This window comes from Panthera uncia, chromosome B1 (genome assembly GCF_023721935.1).
Source record: "Panthera uncia isolate 11264 chromosome B1, Puncia_PCG_1.0, whole genome shotgun sequence".
NCBI classification, from domain to species: Eukaryota; Metazoa; Chordata; class Mammalia; order Carnivora; family Felidae; genus Panthera; species Panthera uncia.
The window spans coordinates 150238141-150260320 of NC_064811.1; the positions used below are offsets into that span (position 1 = coordinate 150238141).

At 46.4% G+C, this 22180-nt stretch overlaps 1 protein-coding gene across 3 annotated transcripts in view; it reads right to left on the reverse strand.

Moving 5' to 3' along the window:
* Nucleotides 1-21365, reverse strand: part of CB1H8orf74 (chromosome B1 C8orf74 homolog) — a 27013-nt gene extending 5648 nt beyond the window's left edge. The window contains exons 1-2 of one of the 3 annotated variants that reach the window (XM_049631394.1): nucleotides 21262-21365; nucleotides 19538-19730 (exon numbers count right to left, since the gene is read on the reverse strand). In XM_049631394.1, the coding sequence (XP_049487351.1) occupies nucleotides 19538-19730; nucleotides 21262-21309 (241 nt within the window). In that variant the 5' untranslated portion in view covers nucleotides 21310-21365. Of the gene's footprint in view, nucleotides 1-19537; nucleotides 19731-21002; nucleotides 21109-21206 lie in introns of those variants that run through there. The other 2 variants (XM_049631397.1, XM_049631396.1) reach the window with 2 other exon arrangements.
* Between the last annotated feature and the right edge of the window lie 815 nt (nucleotides 21366-22180).

Genomic DNA, 22180 nt, shown 5'->3' on the forward strand with positions numbered 1-22180 from the left:
ATAAGACACATTCTTTGTTTCTAAAGTGCTCACAGGAAAGACAAACAAGTAAATGTTACGATATGTGTGTAAAGAGAAACAGAAACAGGTGGAGAGGAAGGTTCAGTTGAGGATAGGGATTCCCCTGGAGGAGATAATGCATGAGCTACATCTCAGAGGCTTAGTGGGAGGACTGAGCCAGTAAAGATGGTGAGGGAGGCACTTTCTGGGTACAGTCTGGGTGAAAGCATTGGGGCAAGAAACTGTATGGCATGGGTGGGGAACAAGCCTGGGTTTGTTATTTTTGGCATATAAAAATGGAAGCAGAAAATGGCAAGTGTTGTGTGGAAAGGTAGGCAGAAGACAGATGGGAGGGCCTTGAATGCTGCATTCAGAAGTATTGCATTGTAGGAAGTGCAGAGTCTGCCTAGCATTGTAGGAAGATTGTACACATGGCCATGCTTGCCTTGAGCTAAATAACATTGATGGTCATGTGGTGTTGGTGCATTGCATTGTCCGGTCCAGATGGGATTGTTGTGGCCTGAGAATGCCAGGTCAGCAGGTGTGGGCAGATTTGAGTGGCAGGACTGATGGTCCGATGTGGAGTGTGGTAGCGACCTGCATAACTCCCAGATGCTTACATAAAAAGAGTGGTGGGACCACCAATAGAATATGATACAGGTGGCACATTCACCTCTGACATGACCCCTGCCCTCAGAGAGATTCCAGTTTGTAGAAGAGGTGACAAAAAGATGACATTCCCTTTTTATGCTCAGTCCCCAGCACAAGGCTTTGTGCACAGTTGGAGCCAATGGGTAGCTAGTGAGTAAATGAGCAAATTCTGATATAAAGTACAGTGACAGAGTTATTCATTTATACATCCAACAGGTATTAGGGACTTTTCATGTGTTAAGACCTGTTCCAGGTTCCAGGGAAGCAGTGAAGGGCTAGGGAGAAAACACACAGAGTATAACTCTGTTCAGGGTTCTGCAGTCTGGGCGGGCACGGAATAAGAAGAAGTGACTTTGTTAGGGAAGTCAAAGAGCAGTTCTCTGAGAGGGTGATGAAGAATCTGAGATGAACAGTGTCAGAGGAGTTACTGGGCAAAGAGAGGTAGGAGAGAATGAATTAGGCAAGGGCAACATCATGTGCCTGCAGTTGGAGAAAGCATGGCCCATTTGAGAAACCAAAAGACTGGGGGTGAGGGGCTGGCAGGCTAGAAGGCAGCTGGTGAGAGATTCCCTGGTTCTAGAAAAGGTTGGGTGGTGGACAGTAGCCCAGTGGTGCAGGACCTCCTAAGACCCTATGGGAGGAATTTGGTCTTCAGCCTAAGAGTGATGTTAAAACAATGACCCTTTTGCAACATGAGTCAGATCTTGGTCTTCCTCTGCATAAAACCCTCCTTTCCTCTTCTCCTTCTGCTTCTGCCTGGCACACTGGCCTTCCCTTATTTTTCCACCATACCCTGTATTCCCTTGTGCCAGGCCTTAGGCTCGGATGGCATTCCTGGCTGACGACGTATTCTTCACTCCCAGGATGCCACCTTCTCACAGACACCTCCCAGACCACCCTACTCCCAGCCCATCCTCCAAATATTTAATGTATGAAGGAAAAGTTGAAAGTTAAGCTTACTGAAAATAGTTAAAAAAATTAATTTTGTAAATTTTTTGTCAAAGAAATGGCAGTTTTGAATGACATTTTAAGATTTGATTGCATTGCTATTATCGTTATGCATCTACATAAATTGCTTCTTTGCATGTGTAATTTGACAATTACAATTTACATAAGTGAATAAATTATTAAAATTACTTAGAAGTTACAGTTGTAACATTAAATTAGATGTTGATAGCTTTTTAATTTTGACTTTAACTTAAAAATTTTCTTTAGTCATCTTTAACCCTGCATTACATACATATGTGTATAAAGCAGACATACATACAACACAAAATCAGATATACAAAATATTTGTGATATTAAAACTAGATAGTAGGTCATTAAGGAGTAGGTCATTAGGGAAAAATGTCTAGAATGCCTCCTCTGTATGATCCAGCAATTCCACTTCTCAATATATACCCCAAAGAAATGAATTAAAGATCTTTAAGAGGAATCTGTTCTCCCATATTCAAGGCAGCATTATTTACAGCAGCAAAGATATGGAAACAACCTAAGTGTGCTGATGGATGAATAGTTAAAGAATTGTGAGATATATAGATATAGAATATACATATAATTCTATTCTATGATCTATATAATCTCTCTCTGTATAGGATATGTAGACAGAATATCTATCTATCTATCTGTCTATCTATCTATCTATCTATCTAATCTATCATCTATCTAGAATATTATTCAGCCTTAAAAAAGGAGGGCACTTGTTGGGATGAGCACTGGGTGTTGTACATAAGTGATGAATCACTAAATTCTACTCCTGAAATCAATATTGCACTATATGTTAACTAACTAGAATTTAAATAAATTGAAAAAAGAAGTAAATCCTGTCATTTGCAACGACATGGATGGGCCTGGAGGACATTGTGCTAATTGAAATAAGCAACACACAGAGAGACAAATACTGCATCATCCCACTTATATGTGAAATCTAAAAAAAGTGGAACTCAGAAGCATAGAGTAGAATGATGGTTGCCAAGGGCTGGGGGGAGGGAGAAATGGGGAGATGTTGATCAAGGTATATAGAGTTCCAGTTATGCAGGATGAATAAGTTCTGGGGATCTACTTAGATAGTGCTTAGAGCTAGCAATACTGTTTTGCATATTTGAAATTAGCTAAGAGAGTAGATCTTAAATGTTCTCACTACAAATAAAAGTGGTAACTATGTCAGGTGATGATTATGTTAATTAGCCTGATTGTAGTAATCATTTCACAATGTATATCAAAACATTATGTTTGTACACATTAAATATTTTTTCAATATTAAAAAAATGTTTATTTATTTTGACAGAGAGGGAGAGAGAGAGAGAGAGGAAGGAGTGGAGAGGCAGAGGGAGAGACAGAATCCCAAGCAGGCTCCACACCGAGCATGGAGCAGATCCTGATGCGGGGCTTGAGCCCATGAAACATGAGATCATGACCTGAGCTGAAATCAAGAGTTGGTTGCTCAATTGACTGAGCCACTCAGGTGCCCCTATTTTTCAATGTTTTTATTTGTCAGCTATACCTCAGTAAAGCAAGGAGGGGGTATTTCACACACACACAAATTCAGGAAACAAATAAAACAACTTCTAGGGGAGGCAATAATGGCAAGAAAAGAGATGCTGCTTTTGCATGGTAGGGTGTGAAATGCATTCTCCCCATTTTCTGCTTTGCTTCTCACTTGTGTCACAGATACTCTGCAGCCACCAGGACAGCGACCTAGGCATTCCTTGACTTCTCTCTTGCGCTGGGAAATATCTGGTTAGGTGGCTGATCCTGAAGACCCTTTCATTACTGAAGAGTGGGGAGGAGCCCAGGGCCAGTGGAAGCCCTGTGTTCCACAATCACCTGGATCTTTCTAAAAATACAGAGCACCCCCCATCTCAAAAGAAGGAAGTGCTGATTCCAGGGTGGGATTGGCTTGGGAATTGTTGCTCCTCAGTTATGAGCCAGATTGAGCCGAAAGAACTCAGATGTTGACACATGGGGGCCATGGAGTTATGAAATGCCCAACTGGCAAAAGGATGAAACCAAAGCCCCCAGATGCTCTGTTCTGCTGAGTGACCTTTACACAAGACACCTGTCTCAGGACCCTCTCACCTGTCACATGGTTGCCAGGTCCCTTCCTGCACAGATGTGAGCTTTGTGCTGTTGGGATCCTGTGGGCATTTTGTTCTTTTCTCTTTTGCTTTTGGAGAGGGTTGGTTAAAAATGACACAGAATGTACAAGTCTCTGTTGTTGTTGTTGTTGTTGTTGTTGTTGTTGTTTTTAAGGTGCTCAAATACATTACATAATGACATAACAAGAGTTGAAGATTCCTCTAAAAGCAGCATGCAAGCAAGTACCCATGTTTAGGACAAAACTGGGCACCGAGGTGCAGAGAGGAAGAAGTGAAAGTACAAGGAGATGGGGTAGGTGCTCTCATGGGGAAGGCATCCTGACTCAGGATGTGGGGGGACCAGGAGCCAGGGAAGGTTTGGGCTCCTTTGGAGCCCAAAGGAAGAATGAGGAGTTTGGCAGAAGATGGTAGGGAAGGGCCCTCCAAGGTGGAGAGCCTGCAGAATAAAGGCTGGAAGCAAATAGGGTACAGTGTGGGCATGTGCTTGATCCACATGGTTCAGAGTTTCTGGGAAGAAAAGCTGGAGTCTGGGGGACTCCCCCAGGGTAACAGAAGGGCTTGGCATCATCAGTTTGCAAAGGGCAAACTCGTATATGTCACATGAAATAGCTGGACTTCAAAACAGAAACCAGGCTCTTTAAAGAGGATTCATGGACCCCAATGTTGGGCTTCAGGACCAACTGGCATCTTCTGAAATTGTATCCAGAATTTCACATGCACTTTTTTCCCCTGGGGGTGGGGTGTGTGCATAGAAAGAATCATCAGATTTCTGAAAGGAAAATTAAGAACCGTGGCCAAGAGCTGCAGAGCCACTCAGAGGTCTTAAGCCGAGAAGGGAGAGCTCAGATGGGCATTTAAAAGGGATGGTGGTGGTGTGTGATGGCAAAAATAATCAGTAAAGGAATCTCAGAGACTGGGGGACCAGGGTTGGTTTCTGATAATCAAAGCTGGACTCCAGGTTGGTGTGGAGGCGACTGTGTGAAATTTGTGAGGTGAATCATTGCCTCTTCTCTGGGCTCTGCGGAGCCGAACAAACATACTGGAAAATGCCGTCCCTCCTCCAGCCTGGCTTATGAGTGGACGGGGCTGGGATCACCTGCATCCTCCAGATGTGGGTGGCCACAACTGCCTCATTTGTCAAGGCCATGGTTTTCTCTATTCAGCCCCTGGGCAGCCATGCATAGAGGCCAGGTTTGAATCAAGAAGTCTGAGGGCCCAGTTGTGCTGAGTGACCTCAGCAAATGTTGGCAAGTGCTCCCAGCTGCCTGTCATCCTGGCAGGTGCCCAGTTATGGGTATGAGCTATGGCCTTAGCCTCAAGGTCATAAAATGCAAGAGTGGACCTCATACAGGGTCACTGGGGAAGGAGTCCCTGGGCTGGATTCTAACTTCCAGCCCCAAGACTCCTTGGCCAGCTCTGGTTTTCAGCAAAGATCATCCTAAGCTGGCTCATGAGACACACTTTCTTGGCCCTCAGACCATTCTCTATTTGCCGCAGGTAGAGAAGTTCCGATGACTCAGAAAGCCAAGGATTAAGTCTCAGAGAGAAGCCTCTGGCTGCCGGGGGACAGATCTGTACGTGCAAGTTGCTCTTCAATAACAGGGAGTGGCTTTCATTTGCATTGGCTGCTGGGAACTTCCTGAAGACAGTCCCCAAGCCCCTGGAGGCCAGCACCTGCACGGGGACCCAGGCATGGGAGAGGAGGAGAGCAATGAGGAGGGGAAGAGCAGGGGGTGGGATGACAATACCAGATGCTCCAGAATCAGGGCAAAAAGGCACTGGGCTTGGACCAAGCACTCTGGGCGCCTGCCTCCTGCTGCCCCTCATGTTCGGGGTCTGGGGCTGGATGACAGCAAGGGAGATGTGCCATGTCCTGGAAGGGTTGGGAACGGTGAAGAGGCATTGTTCCTTCTGGGTGGGTGTGAGGGGGAGGATCCAGGTGCCACCAGTGCCCCCTGACAAACCAGTTTGGTTGCCCCCGCCTTGGCTCAAAGGGGAGGAACCAAGTCAGGCTGCAGCCTGGCTTGCTTACCTTTCTGTGCACCTACCAGGGTTGACCTGGGATGGTGGAAAGCAGATGAAAGCACAGAACCTTCATCTCCACCCCCCTCCTGCATCCTGAAAGCTGCCCCCTGCCCATCTTTCTGCTCATGGTAAGGTTCTGCCAAACTCATTTACACCAAGGTGCCAATAACAGTGACAGCTCACGTGCTTTCCTTGAGGCAGTGGAGGACTCTTGTTGAGGGAGCTCCCGCTGGGTGCCGCATGCCCTGGGTCATCTCGTTCCACCCAATCCCTCCTAGCTCTGTGAGGCAGGGGTACAGGCACTTTACTCATGAGGGAAACTGAGGCTCAAGGACTCAAGGGATTTGATTAAGGACACACAGCTGGTGGAGTGGGGAAGCCAGAATTCAAGCCGCTGCCTGGCACAGCCATCTAGTCCCAAGCAGCTTTGGGCTGTCTTTGTAGACCCTTAGAGATGGACACTGGAAGGGGCCCCCAATCCTTTCGGACACAGTTTTCCAAAGGATGTTTTGCAATAGGTATTACATAGAAACCAGTACTTCAAAGCCAGAGACCTTGAAGATATGTTGGATCAAAAGATATGAAACAAGGCCCTTAATATGCTAGTGGGCTCAGCAAATGGCCCAAAGGGGTTGAGCATCTGCAATATTTCTCAAATTTATTTGAGGTAAATGGTCTTTCGGACCAAGGAGCATATTTGAGCAACTATTGAGCTAGTCTAGTCCTTTCATATTAGAGATGGGAAACTGAGACCCCTCTCTGCCTCTATGAACCTGACTGCTCTAGGTAACCACACATAAGTGGAATCATAAGGTACTTGGTTTTTTGTGGCTGGCTTATTTCACTTAGGGTAATGTCCTCAAGGTTCATCCGTGTCAGAATTTCCTTCCTTCACCAGGCTGAGAAATATTTCATTTTATGTATAGATCACATTTTGTTTGTTCATTCATCTGTTGATGGACAAGTAGCCCATACAGATGGGTTGCTTCTGCCTTTCAGCTGTTGTGAACAATGCTTCTGTGAGCACAGGTGTGCAGATATCTGTTCAAGTCCCTGTTTTCAGTTCTTTATACAAAGAAGTGGAATTACTAAGTCATATGGCAGTTCTATGTCTAATTTTTTGAGGAGTCTCCCTACTATTTTCCTGCCCATGGTATTTTGTTTTTGTTTTTAAGATAAACCAAGAGTCACCTTAAAGAAAAAAATCTACTCCAACAGTAGGACTGGAAAGATTATGTTGATCTTTTAAAGATTTCCTTGCTATTCAAAGTCCTGGGACTCAAAAAGGGCAAACACAGGGCCATCTATTTTAGATTGTCATGAACTTTGGCCGAAGCTCTTCTCATTGCTTAAAATGGTCCCCTGACCTTGTCTGTTTAGTAAATGCACCCCTCACTGTTCCTCACTTCCATTCCTCAAGAAGTTTGCATGATATTTTTACTTTAAAACATTTTTTAATGTTTATTTATATTTGAGTAAGAGACAGAGTGTGAATGGGGGAGGGAAAAAGAGGGGGAGATATAGAATGTGAAGCAGGTTCCAGGCTCTGAGCTGTCAGCACAGAGCCTGACCTGGGGCTCGAACCCACAGACTGTGAGATCATGACATGAGTTGAAGTCAGATGCTTAACCAACTGAGCCACCCAGGCGCCCCTGGAATTCCTTTTTTTGTTTTCATTGAAAAGGAAGTGTTTTTATTTTTTATTTTTTTAAGTTTTAATTTTAATTCCAATTAGTTAGCATACAGTACTATATTAGTTTTGGGAGTACAATATAGTGATTCAACACTTCCATACAACACCATGTGCTCATCACAACAAATGCACTCTTTAATCCCCATCACCTATTTCACCCATCCCCCTTCCCACTTCCCCACTGGTAACCACTAGTTTGTTCTCTACAGTTAAGAGTCTGTTTAAGAAGTTGGCACGCTTAATGCTACAGAGCTTTGGCAGGAACAACAGATCTGGGGCCAGAAGGTCTCAAGGTTAATGCTGGTTCTGCCTTTATACTGTGTGATAATTTGCAAGTTACCTAACCTCTCTGAACCTCAGCTGCATCATTGCTAAATCCACCTACAGTTGCTGTGGACTTTAAAGGAGATGATTCATGAGGAGAGGTCAGCACGTACGGACTGCTGAGTGGATGTCCCATCTTCTTCACCCCCTAGCACAGTGCCCTGGAAATGTTTGCTGGAGGATGGCTGACTGAGTGCAGTGGATTAGGCTGATTCAGGGAGGAAGGTTCGGAAGGCAGAACAGAAGTCTTCAGATGGAAGTCTCAAAGATACAGGTTTCAGTTCAGCAGCAGAACTTTCTAGAAGCAAAAGTTTTATTAGCAGAGCAGTCTAGCTTGAGGAGTTAGGAGGCATTTGGCTGGTAAGAGGATTCTCGAATAATGTGTTTGTTGTGGTGGTGGTAGTGGGGCTTGGATCAGGTGAGATCTTGGGTTTCTTTTTGATTCTCAGATGTTATGGTTACTTCCATGGAGCTGACGGTCCTCCATAGCCATATTTGAGGCACTGTGGGTACCTTGTGGCCAAACTCTGCAGCTGTCTCAAGTTTAGTGAAGGGAGTCCTGACTTTTGATCTTTATCATTATCCTGTTGTCATCATCCCTGAGTTGAAAACGACCAAGGAATCCCACTGTCTCGGGGACTTAGACTAAAAATAGACTATATTGTATCTGTACCGTGTCCCCTCTAATGTTGGGGGCTCTGAGACTGACCAGTATGTCCAGCTGACTGAAGAAGGACATGGGAAGTTAGAGGTAGAGCATGAGGTCACTCCAAAGGGCCAGAGGTTGGGTTTAAGGCACCAGAACCACCCACCTGCACACAGGTGGCACATCCAGGCCAGAACACATTACCCAAAGGGCATGGCTCCTCTTTGCAGCTGGGTCTGTGCCACACACCACATTGGAGCCATCCTGTTGAGGGTCAGGATCCCAGGTACATGCTGTAACTCCAGATGACCCACTTAGGAACCCCACCCCCAGGTGTTCCACACCTGGTTCTTCCAGATGTCTCCCTCTTCCTGCATGCAGGCAGCCTCATTCTTCTCATCGCAGGGTACTTTCCCAGGCTTCATGCTTCTCAGACCCTCATGTGCTCTGTGTACAGATCCCTTTAGTCAAGATAGAAGGGTCACATGGCAGGGCATGTGCTCTGCTGTCAGACAGACCTGGGTTTAAATCCATTTACTGGGGGTGTGACTTAGAGCAAGTTACTTAACCTCTCTGGGCCTCAATTCATCATTAAAATAATGGGTATGATGCAAGGTCATGGTGAGGATTATAAATGCTACATGCAAAAATGCCAGGATCATAAAGTCCTCACTGTTCCTCCCTCTACAGGATGTATGCTCCTCCAGGGAAGGTTGGGGGAGGTTTCTATTTCATAGTCTTGATTTCTGGCTTACTAGCTGGCACAGTCTCACCTGGAGAGCTTTGACCTTACTTAGCGTTATGGGGTGAATTAGCACAGCATCCCACACAATTCATATGTTCAAATCCAAACACTCCGTGCCTCCTAATGGGACTGCTCTTGGAAATAGGGTCTTTAAAGAAATAATTAAGATTAAACGAGGTCATGTGGGTGGCCCTAATTCATTATGACTGGTATCTTTACAAAAAGAGGTTAGGACACATACATACACACGGGAAAGGCCATGTGAGGACACAATGAGAAGATGGCCATCTGCCAAGGAGGGAGGCCTCAGAAGAAACCAACCCTGTTGACACCTTGATCTTGGACTCCCAGCCTCCAGAAATGTGAGAACAAAAATTTTTGTTGTTGCAAGTGCCCCATCTGTGGTATTTTGTTATGATGGTCCTCACAGACTGATATGCTCAGGGAGGTATCTCTGAAATGGCAGTTGCCCATTTGCCCCCACAAAATGCTCTCTCAGGATTTCAACCAGTGGCCTCTGTGGCAGCTTCCATTCTCCATCAGCAAGGAAGTTGCCGCCAAAGGCCCCTCCTTAGAGTCTAGTGGAAGAGGCATTGAAGTCAGGCTGCCCCAAGGAAGTTAACTTCCAAGAAGAGTGAAGGGGCATTTTCTCTTTGGGCTGGTCCTGAATTGCTGGAGGCTCTCCCACATGGGATGCGGTACTTGGGGGCTGGTGGAGTAGACCCTGGGCATGGCCATGAGTATTCTGGTAGGAAGAACTCACACAGATGACCTTAGGCAAGTAATGTGTCCTGCCAGCCCCAGGCTGCTGGGGGAAGGTGGGGTGGCTGCCTTCCATGTTATGGCTGCCCAGATGACATTTTCTGGAGAGTCAGGAGTGGCCATGGATGGAACTACAGATACAGTGCTATGACCCACTTGCCTGGCCACCTCATACCTCTACCAACTGGCCATCAAGGCCCACTTCCTCATGGCTTCAGGATATGAGGGCCAGGACAGAAGGAAAGAGGTACTTCTAGACCAGAAGTCTAGGTAAAGTATCAGAGAGAAGACCAGGGCCTGCCAGGCACTGCTGATGACAGTTGCCACAGAGGCTGTTCCCCTCTAACCCCTCACCTGCTGCTACATGTGAGTCAGAGATAGGATGTGCAGGACCTTCTGGGCACCCTAAATCTCTGCCACTCCTGTATGCAAAGTGGGAGACCTCAGGGTTCCCATATGTCCCAACACCTCTCTCCAGACACTCAACAGGGTGTGCAAAATCTGTCCACTTCCTGTGATTTCTTCCCACCAAGACAGAGTTGGCAGCCTTCTGTTCCTCTGTGTTGTGCCTGGTGACTTCCTCCCAGGCCCTACAGAGACAGAAGGATGGGATCTTCCCAGGGCTTCCTGGATGCTGGCAAAGGAGGTGCAGTTCACAAGACTCTCACTTCTAGCTTGGAATTGAGACCAGAACATCCAGGTGAGCCATTTGCCAGGGCAGAATCAGCTTATGCTTTTGAATAAAGGGCCACTCTTTCCCTCCTGGTACTGAGGACTGATTGGACCAGGAAATAAGCCCAGCTGGCAGCTGGCCTGTCAAAGCTCTGAATCATTGTTGTACAAACATGACCCTCCTTAAATACTGTCCACCAGCTTTGTTATCTAGTATGCAAACAGAACTCAACCATCCTTAGCCCCATATTAACAAAAAACAAACAAATAAATCCCTGGAGAATCTCCCTTCCAAGAAGAGTGACAATCCACTGTGGAAATCAGCTTGCACGTAAGTTGGCTGGTCAGTAGGACCCTGCTGTCTGCATCCTGCATCCCATGACCTATGAGGAACTGACTTGCTGTCTTACCAGCTCTTCCTGCCCCTTGCTGTCTAGGTCCCCTAACAAGGGCAGTGAACAGATGCCTTCTCCCCTATGCTGTTGGGCAGTGGCGCTTCCTCACATATGTGCCCAAGGGCAGGTCATGGATGCTGGGTGTCTCCATTAGGGGCCAGGTTTGAGGTTCTCTGGACCTCCATTCTGTTGGCCCATGATTTGAATGCATCTGCCATCCTGCCTGCAAGGTGAGGGGAAGACAATAAATGGCACAGACAGCGAGTTCTCCGAGGGGCAGCATGTAGCAGCTTCTAGCCCTGGATTTCCAGCACCTTCTATTCATCTCACCTCCCTTCCATGTGTGATGGGCACATGGGGGCTAACACTTGTTGAGCACTCACTGTGTGCATGTTACTGTGCTATACATTTTGCAGGCCCTGTCTCGTTTAATCCTCCCAACTGCTCTATGAGTTAGAACTATTATGCCACTCATTCTAGAGCCAAGGAAATGAAGGTGTAGAGAGGTATAGTAACACATTAGTAAGTGGTAGAGGTAGGATTTGAACCCAGATCTTCTGACTGCAGAGTTTGGTGCTAATCACCCCACCGTGAAGCCTCTAATATCACCTGGACATGCAACTAAATGAGGTCATCCTGGATGAGTCAAGCACCCTAACCTCCTCTCTGCATACAGGGCATATCATCTCCATGGGCATCAAATATCTATTCATTCATTCATTCATTCATTCATTTTCTTCATTTAGCACCCACTGTGTGCCATATGCTGTGTTTGGCATGGGGGGTATTAATAGAGGGAGAAAAGTGAAGTGGGCATAGACCCCTCTCCAGGAGATCCAGCCTCCCCAGGGTCTAGCCTTCCTTGCTAACTATAGCTCTTTGGGGGAAGAGTTTAGATCTGAATAGAGTAGGAAGGAGGACACCTTGATATAAACAGCGTTTGAGAAGGATGAACAAGGTGGCCACCACAAGCAAGAGGGTGCTTGCAGGCATGTGGGTGCCTAGAGAGATGTAGCCGCAGACATCCAGGTATAAAGTGTTGAGGGCATTGGGAAGGTGTGGCCATGGCTGGGAGTGGGCCTGACGTGGGAGGTTCTAAGGATGGCTCTGGGTGGCAAAGTCTGGGTGCCTGGAGGGTGAAGGGATGGGATAGGGTGTGAGAGTGTGAGAAGGCCCTGGGCTGATCTCAGAGATCAATGTAGGGGGCATCTCAGAGGTAATGGACAGCATGGGTGGACAGGGCCTGGGGAGGGGCAGGTTAAGTTGAGAAAGGATTTGGAAACACCCTCCAGCAAGTGGGACTGATGTCAGGTGCCTCTTTGTTCAGCTGGACACTTATTCATTTGGCCCCTACTGGGGTTGGATCCAAGGTTAGGAGAGGAGTTTACCCAGAGCTGGTAGGCACCTGAAGGAGCAAAGTGGGCCAACTCCTTAGAGAATATGGTCCAAACCTGGGTAGTGTGGCTCAGATAACACCAGGTAGGAGAGAAAGAGAAGATCAAGATTGGGTTAGGAATTGGGTAGAATGGGAACAGAACTAAGTAAGCAAAGGCAGGGGTTTTGGGAGCAAAGTCAAGAGGAACAAACCAGGCACCCTCAATGAACAGGACCGAATGGCTGTCTCCTGCTGCAGGTGTAAGACCTACATTTCTGGAAGGACAGCTGAACCCATGGGAGTGCCTAAAACCCCCGAGAAATGGGTATTATAATATTAGTGGTCAACCCACTGCACGTTCACAGGGCTTCCTATGTAGCAGTCACTGATCCAAGTGATTTACATAAATAGACTCATCTAATCCTCGCAAAGATCCCATGAAGTTGGTGCCATTTTTGTCCTCATTTTACAGATGAGTGATCTGAAGCACAGAGAGGTTAAGGGACTCTCACAAAGTCACACAGTGAGGAAATGGCAGAACCAAGCCTTGAAGCAGGGCCCCAGCAATGTTGAGGACCAGTCCAGCCTGATACTGGGGTTGACTACAGACTGAAGAAGAAAATCCCTGGGAGTAAGGAGGCTTCAGATGAAATTCTATCCCCTGTTTTGGGGGTATTGATGAACTTGTTCATGCTCTCGCTAGTGTCCCTGGGCTGGATTTCCGGGAAGCAGTGTGGGCATGGCTGCCATGGAGATGCTATCTGGGCCAACCCGACAATCTTCAGGTGCAACAGCCACCATCCTGAATGGCACCATGAGGGGCCCAAGGTGAACAGGACCTAGCTCAGGAGGCCTGGTTCTAGTGTGGCTCTGTACCCCTGGGTGCTTCCACTGCACACCGTTGTCTACTCCCTGCAAACCCATAGCCAGCCTGGTGTTGCTCTCGAGTCAGCTCTCACAATAAGTCAGTTACCTGGGAGCTGAGCTGGGAACAGTCTTGTCTGCCTTTTTTCCTGCGTCCCCACTTCCCGGACAATCCTGCCAGTTTACTTTACCACCGGGGCCTGCCTCTGGCTGAAGTGCCAGCCCTCTTGCTTTCAGTCCATTGTCCTGCCCACTCCCCAGGTCACAGGGTCTGCCAGGCAGTGCTGGCAGCTGGGTTTCTCTGCTGCCCTTGACAGGAGCTGATGCTGCTTTTGTACATCTGGAGGCTGATCCATCATGGATGCTGCATAAAGTACATGCAGCCACATCTGATCATGCCATCTCTGAATCACATCCTGTTCTCTCAAGCCTTGGTTCTTTGTCCCTGTGGTCCCCTCCTAAGAACAATAGCTGACTCTCACTGAGTACTTACGTGGCACCAAATGCCATGCTATGGGCTTTATGTATGTAACCTCGTTTAATCCTTAAAACAACCCTAGCAAATGGGTGCTCTCGCTTTTTCCACTTTCTAGATATGTAACCAGAGGCTCAAAGGCAATGTGACTTGACGAGGACCACACATCCAGTAAGGGACTGAACGAGGACTGGAATGTTTGCTTTGAGTGCTGAACCTCCTGATGGATTCTATCTTCAGTGAGTCCAATTTCAGGCATGAGGAGCCCACCTAAGTGCTTGTTCCCACTCAGTGTTTGTACCAACCATGTTTCTTAAATTTTGAGATGATTTAAAGGTAAGAGAAAGAACTTGTAAGGTGGAGAGCCCAAGACCAAGATTTAAAAGTTGTTAGGAAGAAATAAAGATGGGCCAACACTGACAAGATGGAATCCATGGAGATAATTGTAAAGTCCTGCAAGTTCACTCAAAACTGCCATTGCACAAGGGCAGGATGGGAAAAATCATTCACATGTGGAACTGCCTGCCCAATATAAATCAGTGTGACTTTGATGTTGATAAAGTAAGTGCACCTATATACTATATAAACAGGAGCATCATCACCAGGACAGAGGAGGTGATAAAATCCCCGACCAATTCACTGACCAATTTTCAGGTTGTTTTGTATTTGTATTTGGATGACATTTTAAGAACAATATTGACAATCACAAGTATGCCCAGAGAAGGACAGCAAGAAAGAGAGCAGTGATGGGAAGGTAGGAGGAAAGGGCCTGTGGAAATGATGTCACATTAAAATGATAAAATTGGGCTGCCTGGGTGGCTCAGTTGGTAAAGCACTGACTTTGGACTAGGTCATGATCTCCTGGTTCATGAGTTCAAGCCCCTCATCGGGCTCTGTGCTGATAGCTTAGAGCCTAGAGTCTGCTTCAGATCCTGTGTCCTCCACCCACCCCCACCCCTGTCCCTTCCTCACTTGTGCTCTGTCTCTCTCAAAAATAAAATAAATATTACAAGAAGAAAAAAAAAGTGATAAAAGCAACCAGGAGTTGATAGTCACATTAGATAAAGCGGATTAAATATCTGCAGGACTTGCATTCTGGTTCCAGGGGACAGACTTTGAACATTCTAGTAAAAGGTGCAGAAGGCAGATGTAGCTAGATATAAATAAGACCTTCAAATAATTAGTATGGTTTTAGAAAGGCATGAGTGGCCTTGGAAAGATGGAGCACCCTGTTGCTTGGAGGGTGTCTGCAGAGGCTGGAAGAACCTTGCTGGCTGGTTGAGGGTCTCCCTACAGTAGAGGGAATTGAGTGTCCTTCCAACTGCAAGGTTTTAGGAGTCCACAAGGCATATATAGGCTGCATTGGCTGCATGCACTAACCAGATATGATGAAAGCTCCAGGGTGTTCTAATCTCCTCAGTATGAAGTTGGGTCTGCATCGTCATTGACTGTTTTTCACGGGCTCAGCCTGTGGAAGGCTCTGATGGAAACTTGAAAGAGCCCGAGTTCCCACCTGCTTGGGGCAGACATTCTTCTTCCCACTCGCCAGTGTTTGTTCTGGCCACAAGCCACTGCAGAGCTCAGCCGAAGGGGATGAACTCTGGTACCTGTGTATTGCTGTGAGCAGCAGGGAGTGGGACCCAGAGGGATTCCAGGAAGGGCCCAGGGGTGGGGGTTAGGGGGTGGCTGGTGGGAGATGAAGTTTCCCAAGAATCTCTGAAGCCAGCCCAGGAGCAATGCCATGTCTGGTTCAAGCCTTCAGACAGGGATCACTGGTTTGGAGGAGAGAAGTAAAAGGGCACATGGGCAGCATAAAAAATAAAAAGAGGCTGATCCACATGCACATAAGATGTGCGATTCAGTGGCAGCCACTAAATGGCTTGAAGCAGAGGAGTGATGGGATTTTATTTGTGCCTGAAAAAAAAATCACTGGGCAGTTCAGTGAAGGGCTGCAGAGGTATAAGATTTGAAAGCAGTGGGCTGGTCAAGAGATGGAGGTGGGTTAGAAAGGGTGGCAGACAAGGAGCTGGTGAAAAGTGGTGAGCTTAGGGAAGGACATTGAGGCACTGCTGACTAGACTGGTGGATGAGCTCTGGGCACATAAGGGATGGGGACCTGATGCACAAGGGACAAAGCATCATGTGTCCTATTTGCTTGGCAGCTGTTGGAGACCTTGGTCAGAAGTCCAGAGAATTTCAAATGTGCCACATGTTAAAGAAAATATTATGCTTAAAAATTTTCAAAATAAAGAATCACAGAAAAGTTTCAAAAAGAGTTCATCATCAGGGCTATGTGGTATTGGCAAAAGAAAAGACAAAGAGATCAATGGGGCAGGCAGAAGAGAGAGCCCAGAAATAGACCCACACAAATATAGGCAACTGATCTTTGACAGGGGAGCAAAGACAACACAATGGAGCCAAGATAATCTTTTCAACAAATGTGCTGGAACAACGGGGCATCCACATGCCAACAAATGGAGTCTAGATACAGACCTCATACTCTTCACAATAATTGACTCAAAATGGATCACAGATCCAAATCTAAAATGCAATACTATTAAACTTCTAGAAGATAACATAAAAAAACCTAGATGACCTTGGGTTTGGTGACTACTTTTTAGATACAACACAAAGACATGGCCCATAAAAGAAGAACTGGTTGGGGCGCCTGGGTGGCTCAGTCGGTTAAGCGTCCAACTTCAGGTCAGGTCACGATCTCGAGGTCCATGAGTTCAAGCCTCGCTTCGGGCTCTGTGCTGACAGCTCAGAGCCTGGAGCCTGTTTCGGATTCTGTGTCTCCCTCTCTCTGACCCTCCCCTGTTCATGCTCTGTCTCTCCCTGTCTCAAAAATAAATAAACATTTAAAAAAATAAAAAAAAACCCCATAGAACGCACAAAACCAAGAATGAATCCTAATGTAAACTAGGAACTTTGGATGATAATGATGTGCCAATGTAGATTCATGAGTTGTAACAAATGTACCACTCTTGGAGGGATGTTGATAGTGAGGGAGGCTGTGTGTGTTGGGCGGGCGGAGGGGTGGGGGAGACAAGGTTTCTGTGGGAAATCTCTGTACCTTCTGTTCCATTTTGCTCTAAGAAATAGTGTACTAAAAAACAGCACAACTGGAACCATAAAATTCCTACAAGAAAACAGGGGGAAACCTCCTTGACATAGGTCTTGACCATGATTTTTTGGAATAATACCTAAAGCACAAGCAACAAAAGCAAAAGTAAATAAGTAGAGCTACATCAAAGTAAAAGGCTTCTGCCCAGAAAAAGAAATTCTGTAGAAAATTAAAAGGCATACTATGAAATATGAGAACATATTTGCAAAGCACATTTCTGATAAGGTGTTAATATAAGGAACTCAAACAATTCAATAGCAAGACTCCCAATAATCTAATAAAAATGGGCAATGGATCTAAATAGACATTTTCTCAGAGAAGATATTCAAATGCTTAACAGATCCATGAAAACAGGCTATCACTAATCATTAAGGAAATGAAAGTCAAAACCACAATGAGATATCACCTCACACCTGTTAGAATAGCTAGTATCAAAAAGACAATAAATAACAAGTGTTGTGGAGAAGAGGGACCCCTCATGCACTGTTTAGTGGGAATGTAAACTGGTGTAGCCACTGTGGAAATAGTACGGAGATTCTTCAAAAAATTAAAAATAGAACTACAACATACGATCCAGCAATTCCACTTCTGGGTATATATGCAAAGGAAATGAAACTGCTCTCTTGAAGAGGTACCTGTACCTACAGGTTCACTCCAGCATTATTCACAGTAGCCAAGCCAAGCCATGTACACAACCTATGGTCCATCAACAGATGAATGGATAAAGAAAATATGATATTTTTTGGCCATAAAAACGAAGGAAACCCTACGTTTTGCAACAGCATGGATAAACCTTAAAGGCATAAAGACAGACACTATATGATCTCACATGTGGAATTAAAAAAAGAAAACTAAACTCATGGAAATGAGACAGACAGGTGGTGGTTCCCAGAGGTGGTGGTGGGGGGGTGCAAAATGGATTAAGGTGGTCAAATAGTACAAACTTCTGGTCATAAGAGAAATAAGTCCCAGGGAATTAATGCACAGCATGGTGATTACAGCTAACGATATCATGTTGTATGTTTAAAAGCTGGTAAGAGAGTGGATCTTAAAAATTTACATCACACAAAAAAATTGTAACTATGTGAGGTGATGGATATTAACTAAACTTACTTCGGTAATCACTTTGCAATATATACGTATATCAAATCAGTATGCGATACACCTTAAACTCATACAATATTATATGTCAATTGTATCTCAGTAAAACTGGAAAAAAATAGTACAAAGACATTTTTTCCAAGTACTTAAACAATCAGTGGCCCACAAAATGCCCCATCATCTCAGAATGCTTTCATGTAAATTACCTAACATAGGGCATTCATAACCACAGCCATCAGAATCGGGAGATCTCCCTTGACACACCACTACTGTTTAACCTCCAGACCTCATCCAAATTTTTCCAGTAGTCCCTTATATCCCTTCATAGCAAAAGGACCCAAACTGAGGCCACATGTCACGTTTAGTGGCCACATCTCCTAGGTGGCTTTCAGTTTAAACCAGCTCCTCTGCCTTACTTTGGCTCTCAGGACCTTAATGTTTTTGAAGCTCACAGGAGAGGGACTTTGTTCAGTGATGCTAATTTAATGCTTTCTCGTGATTAGATCAGGTTCTGAGTCTTTGCTAGAACCATCACAGAAGGATGCTGGGTTCTTCTTTTGCATTCTACCAGGTAGAATGTGATTCTTAGTGTGTCCCTTTACTGATGATGTCTACTTGGATCGTTTCATGAAGGAGGTGTCTGTCAGGCTCACTCACATAGAAGTAGTCTTTTCCCCTTTGTGATCAGTAAGAATGTTGGGAGGGAGTATGTAAATGTCCCATTTCCCATCAAGCATCTACCTACTGGTTGTGGTACTTATTGATTATTCCTGTCTGAGTATTACTATGATGTTGGCCAAAGAGGGGCTGCTCCAAATATTTGCTTAAGGAATGAATCTGCATCTCACAGCCCAAGATGAGGATGGGTGTGATCACATTTCCTCGTGCCGGGGAGTCACAGGGAGAGATATTCTTCCTCTTCTCATGAAGCCCAGCACAGGGCAGAGGTGGGAGAGATGCTCCCTCTATAAACTCACTTTACTGCTTTTCCCCTCATCCCTGCCAGCAAGCTGCTGCCTGTAAAGGATTCCTCCAAGACATTCAGTAGACCAAAACCTGATACTTGGAACAATTGTGGTCTTTCAGGAATGCAGTGTCGGGGGCGGGGGTCAGTGAACCAGTAGAGTGACACGTTTGATTTCTGTTAAGTGAAAACAAAACAAAAATTATGAATCTTGGCCCCTCCTCTTTTCACTAAAATAAAATCTGATTCCACTGGGAGCCTACTCTCAGCTAGCTGTCTCAGAGGTACTGATCAGATAAGGAAATTCATATTTAAGCATAAATGACTGACTGACCAAGAGACAAACATCCTGGCTGCTGTGTGAACAGCTTGAAGTTGTGCGAAATTTTCAGCCAGGGAGATAAATATAAAGACTCAGCATGGACACTCAGTTTGCTTCAATTTCCAGAAAGCCTAGACAGGAAGTTTGTTTATGAGCATGGGAGGATGCTAAATGCCAGAGAAAGAAAGAAAGGGACTTCCAGCTCCTCACAGGGGTCCTGAGGCTGTGGACTGCAGGGGGGTCCTGTGCCCTGCATTCCCCTGCAAGCCTCACTGACCCCTGCTCTGGATGCCCCATACCTTTGGTTTCCTTGAGCAGCTCTTCCGTGAACTTGACCACCTTGGCCACTTCCACCCATGGAAAACCTTTGCCCACGGCAAAGATGATGCTTTCATAGAGGGTATCCAGCAGAATGCTTCTGCGGGAGTCTCTCACTTCATCAAACTCTTCCCAGTTCAACAGTCTCCGTAGGTGCTCCCTACCTTCTGGTTTCTGCAGGGCATGATATGAAGGATGGAGAGTGAGACTGAGGAATCAAGATGCCATCCTCACTGAGAAAATCACCACTGGGGTCCTCACAGGGCTCTGCATTGTCCTGAAGAGTGACCAGAAATGTGAGTATGCCTGGGGAGAATCATGCTTTCAGTTTTGGACAGCTCTCCCTCCCCTTTCTGGGAATGCGCTGTTCTTTCTAGCACTGCTCCTTCCTCTCAGAGTTCTCATGCTAGTCATTGCAGCTTCAGCAGGCTTCAAGTCCTGAATTATGGCTCCTCCTTCTTTTCTCTAAAACAAAAGTTGACTTCCCTGTGAGTCCACTCTCAACTAACTGCCCCAGAGGTATTGATCTGATAACGAAATTCATACTAAAGTGTAAATGACTACAAGGAGGCTTGGTGAGCCTATGTTTTAAAAGAAAGAATATGCATTACTTGGTGAAAATTTGGGCACTCTAGCAGGTCAGGCAGGGAAACCTGATCAGGGAACTAGCCAAAAGATCCCATTTCACTTGAGAGTTTGTCTGGCCTTTCCAGAAAGATTCTTATAGGTTATCAACAGATGTAGGAGAAGCAAGTGTCATTAAAGGAGGGAGTAAGAAAAGGTGCGGCATGAAGTGGAGAGCCACTGAACATGGGAACATTGGTCCCTTGGGGTGAGGGAGGTTCCTGGCTGGGGGGGTGGGGGGTGGGCATTTGTGAGGAAACTGCTCTCAGGGGAAGGTCCAGAGCCCAGGGATTCCTCTCTCACCACCTGACCCAGGCAGCCATTCCTTGCAGCGCTCACAGATCCCCAGGTTGGTGTCAGCTGGTTGGGAGATGTAGAGCAGCCAGTGAAAGCACATGTCCCAGGGCGGGGAGGGAGGCCCCACCAGGAAAGTTTTGCCTGGTGCCTGCCCATCAGCTCATGGCTGAAGGTCAGAAGCTAACCTGTGCACATAGTTGCATGACTCCTCTTGCCTGAGCTCTGTAACAGTGCCCTGACACCCCTCTGTGGAAAGCCCTATTCTGGAAGGTCCAGGCCCCTCCTTACTCACACCAGTCACCATAGAGTTGGGTCTAGGAAATTGATGAAATCTGCTCCCTCCCTGCCTTAAAGCAACAGCCCCCTTCCCCCACCCCCACAACCACACACATTCCCTACACACATTGGCATATAAGCCCAAAGGGCTCACAGGACCCTGAGGCTGACTGATAAGAGGTAGCATCCCATGGTGATCAGCCCCTAGGGCCTTCCTGGCCCTCCTCAGAGTGGAAGTAGGCACAGTACCTTTATGGCCATATCCTCCTTCCCTTCAGGCAGGCTCTGTCCCTATAGGTTGGGAAAACAGCCTCCAAGCTCCAAGGGCTGGTAAGCCTTTGGTCTGGCATTCCAGCTAGCACCCCCCCCCCATTGTGGGCCTCCTGGGCAAGGAGTCATGTCCAAGGTGTCTATCTGAAGAAGCACTGTTGAGGGGCCACTTTACACACACACCTCACTCTTACATCACCGAGCAAACTCCTTTTTAAAAGTTGGGTTTTCTCTTCACCTGAAATTGGAAGACTTTTTTTACTCCCTGGGGTGTTAAGAGTGCCATGCCCCCTGCATCCAGTTGCTAGGAGACTTAGCCAGTACTGACTCAGATTTTCTGGAACCCTGGGGATGAGTGTGCCAGCTTTGTGAGGTCATAGGGTCTGCTTTGAGGTGGTTTCTTCTAGGTTTCTTTTCTGCTGGCCCCTCCTCTCCAGCTGGGTTCTGGGTCTCATCCCCCAACACCTGCTTCAGGGGCCTTGGTCCCTTTCCTTTGTCCCACCTCTCCTTCACAGAGATGAGCTTTCTCAGGCTTTCCTATAAACACTCACGAATGCCCCCATCTTACATATCCTTCTAACCCAAGCCCCACTTCTCTCCTTCCTTTCAAGGTCAAGGATTTATCTCCATGAAAAGACTGACCTCCATTTACTGTCTTCATGTGTTTTTGGACTTTATTCCCACCAAGGTCTAGTTTCATCCCACTTCTTCACTGGCCTGTATCATCTGTGACTTCCTGTTCCCTGTATCCTGACTTTGCTTTGGGGTGCAGGAAACAGCCCTGTGGGGGTGTCCCCTAGCACTGTGCCCAAGCATCCACATGCTGAGATTAGTAGGATCTAATCGAGTCTTCTCCTGGCTAGCTTTGCCCTCTGCATCCTGGAAGCCCTGGTGCCCACTGACAAGGGTGAGTCCTGCTTTCCCTGCCTCCTTGACTGTAAGCCATGACTCCTTGCCCAGGAGTCTCCATGAAGAAAACCTTGGATGCTGGCTTAGGTTGGTGGCTGAACTGTCTGATCCTGCAGCCGCCTCCATTGGTACCTTCCCAGGTCTCCTTGTCTCTTTGCGTTAGGGCCTACCAAGAGAGTTCCTGGCCAGGAGTGACAGCTCCCAGGTTATAGCTTTTCCCTGAGTCAGGGAAGAAGTAAGAGAGCCCA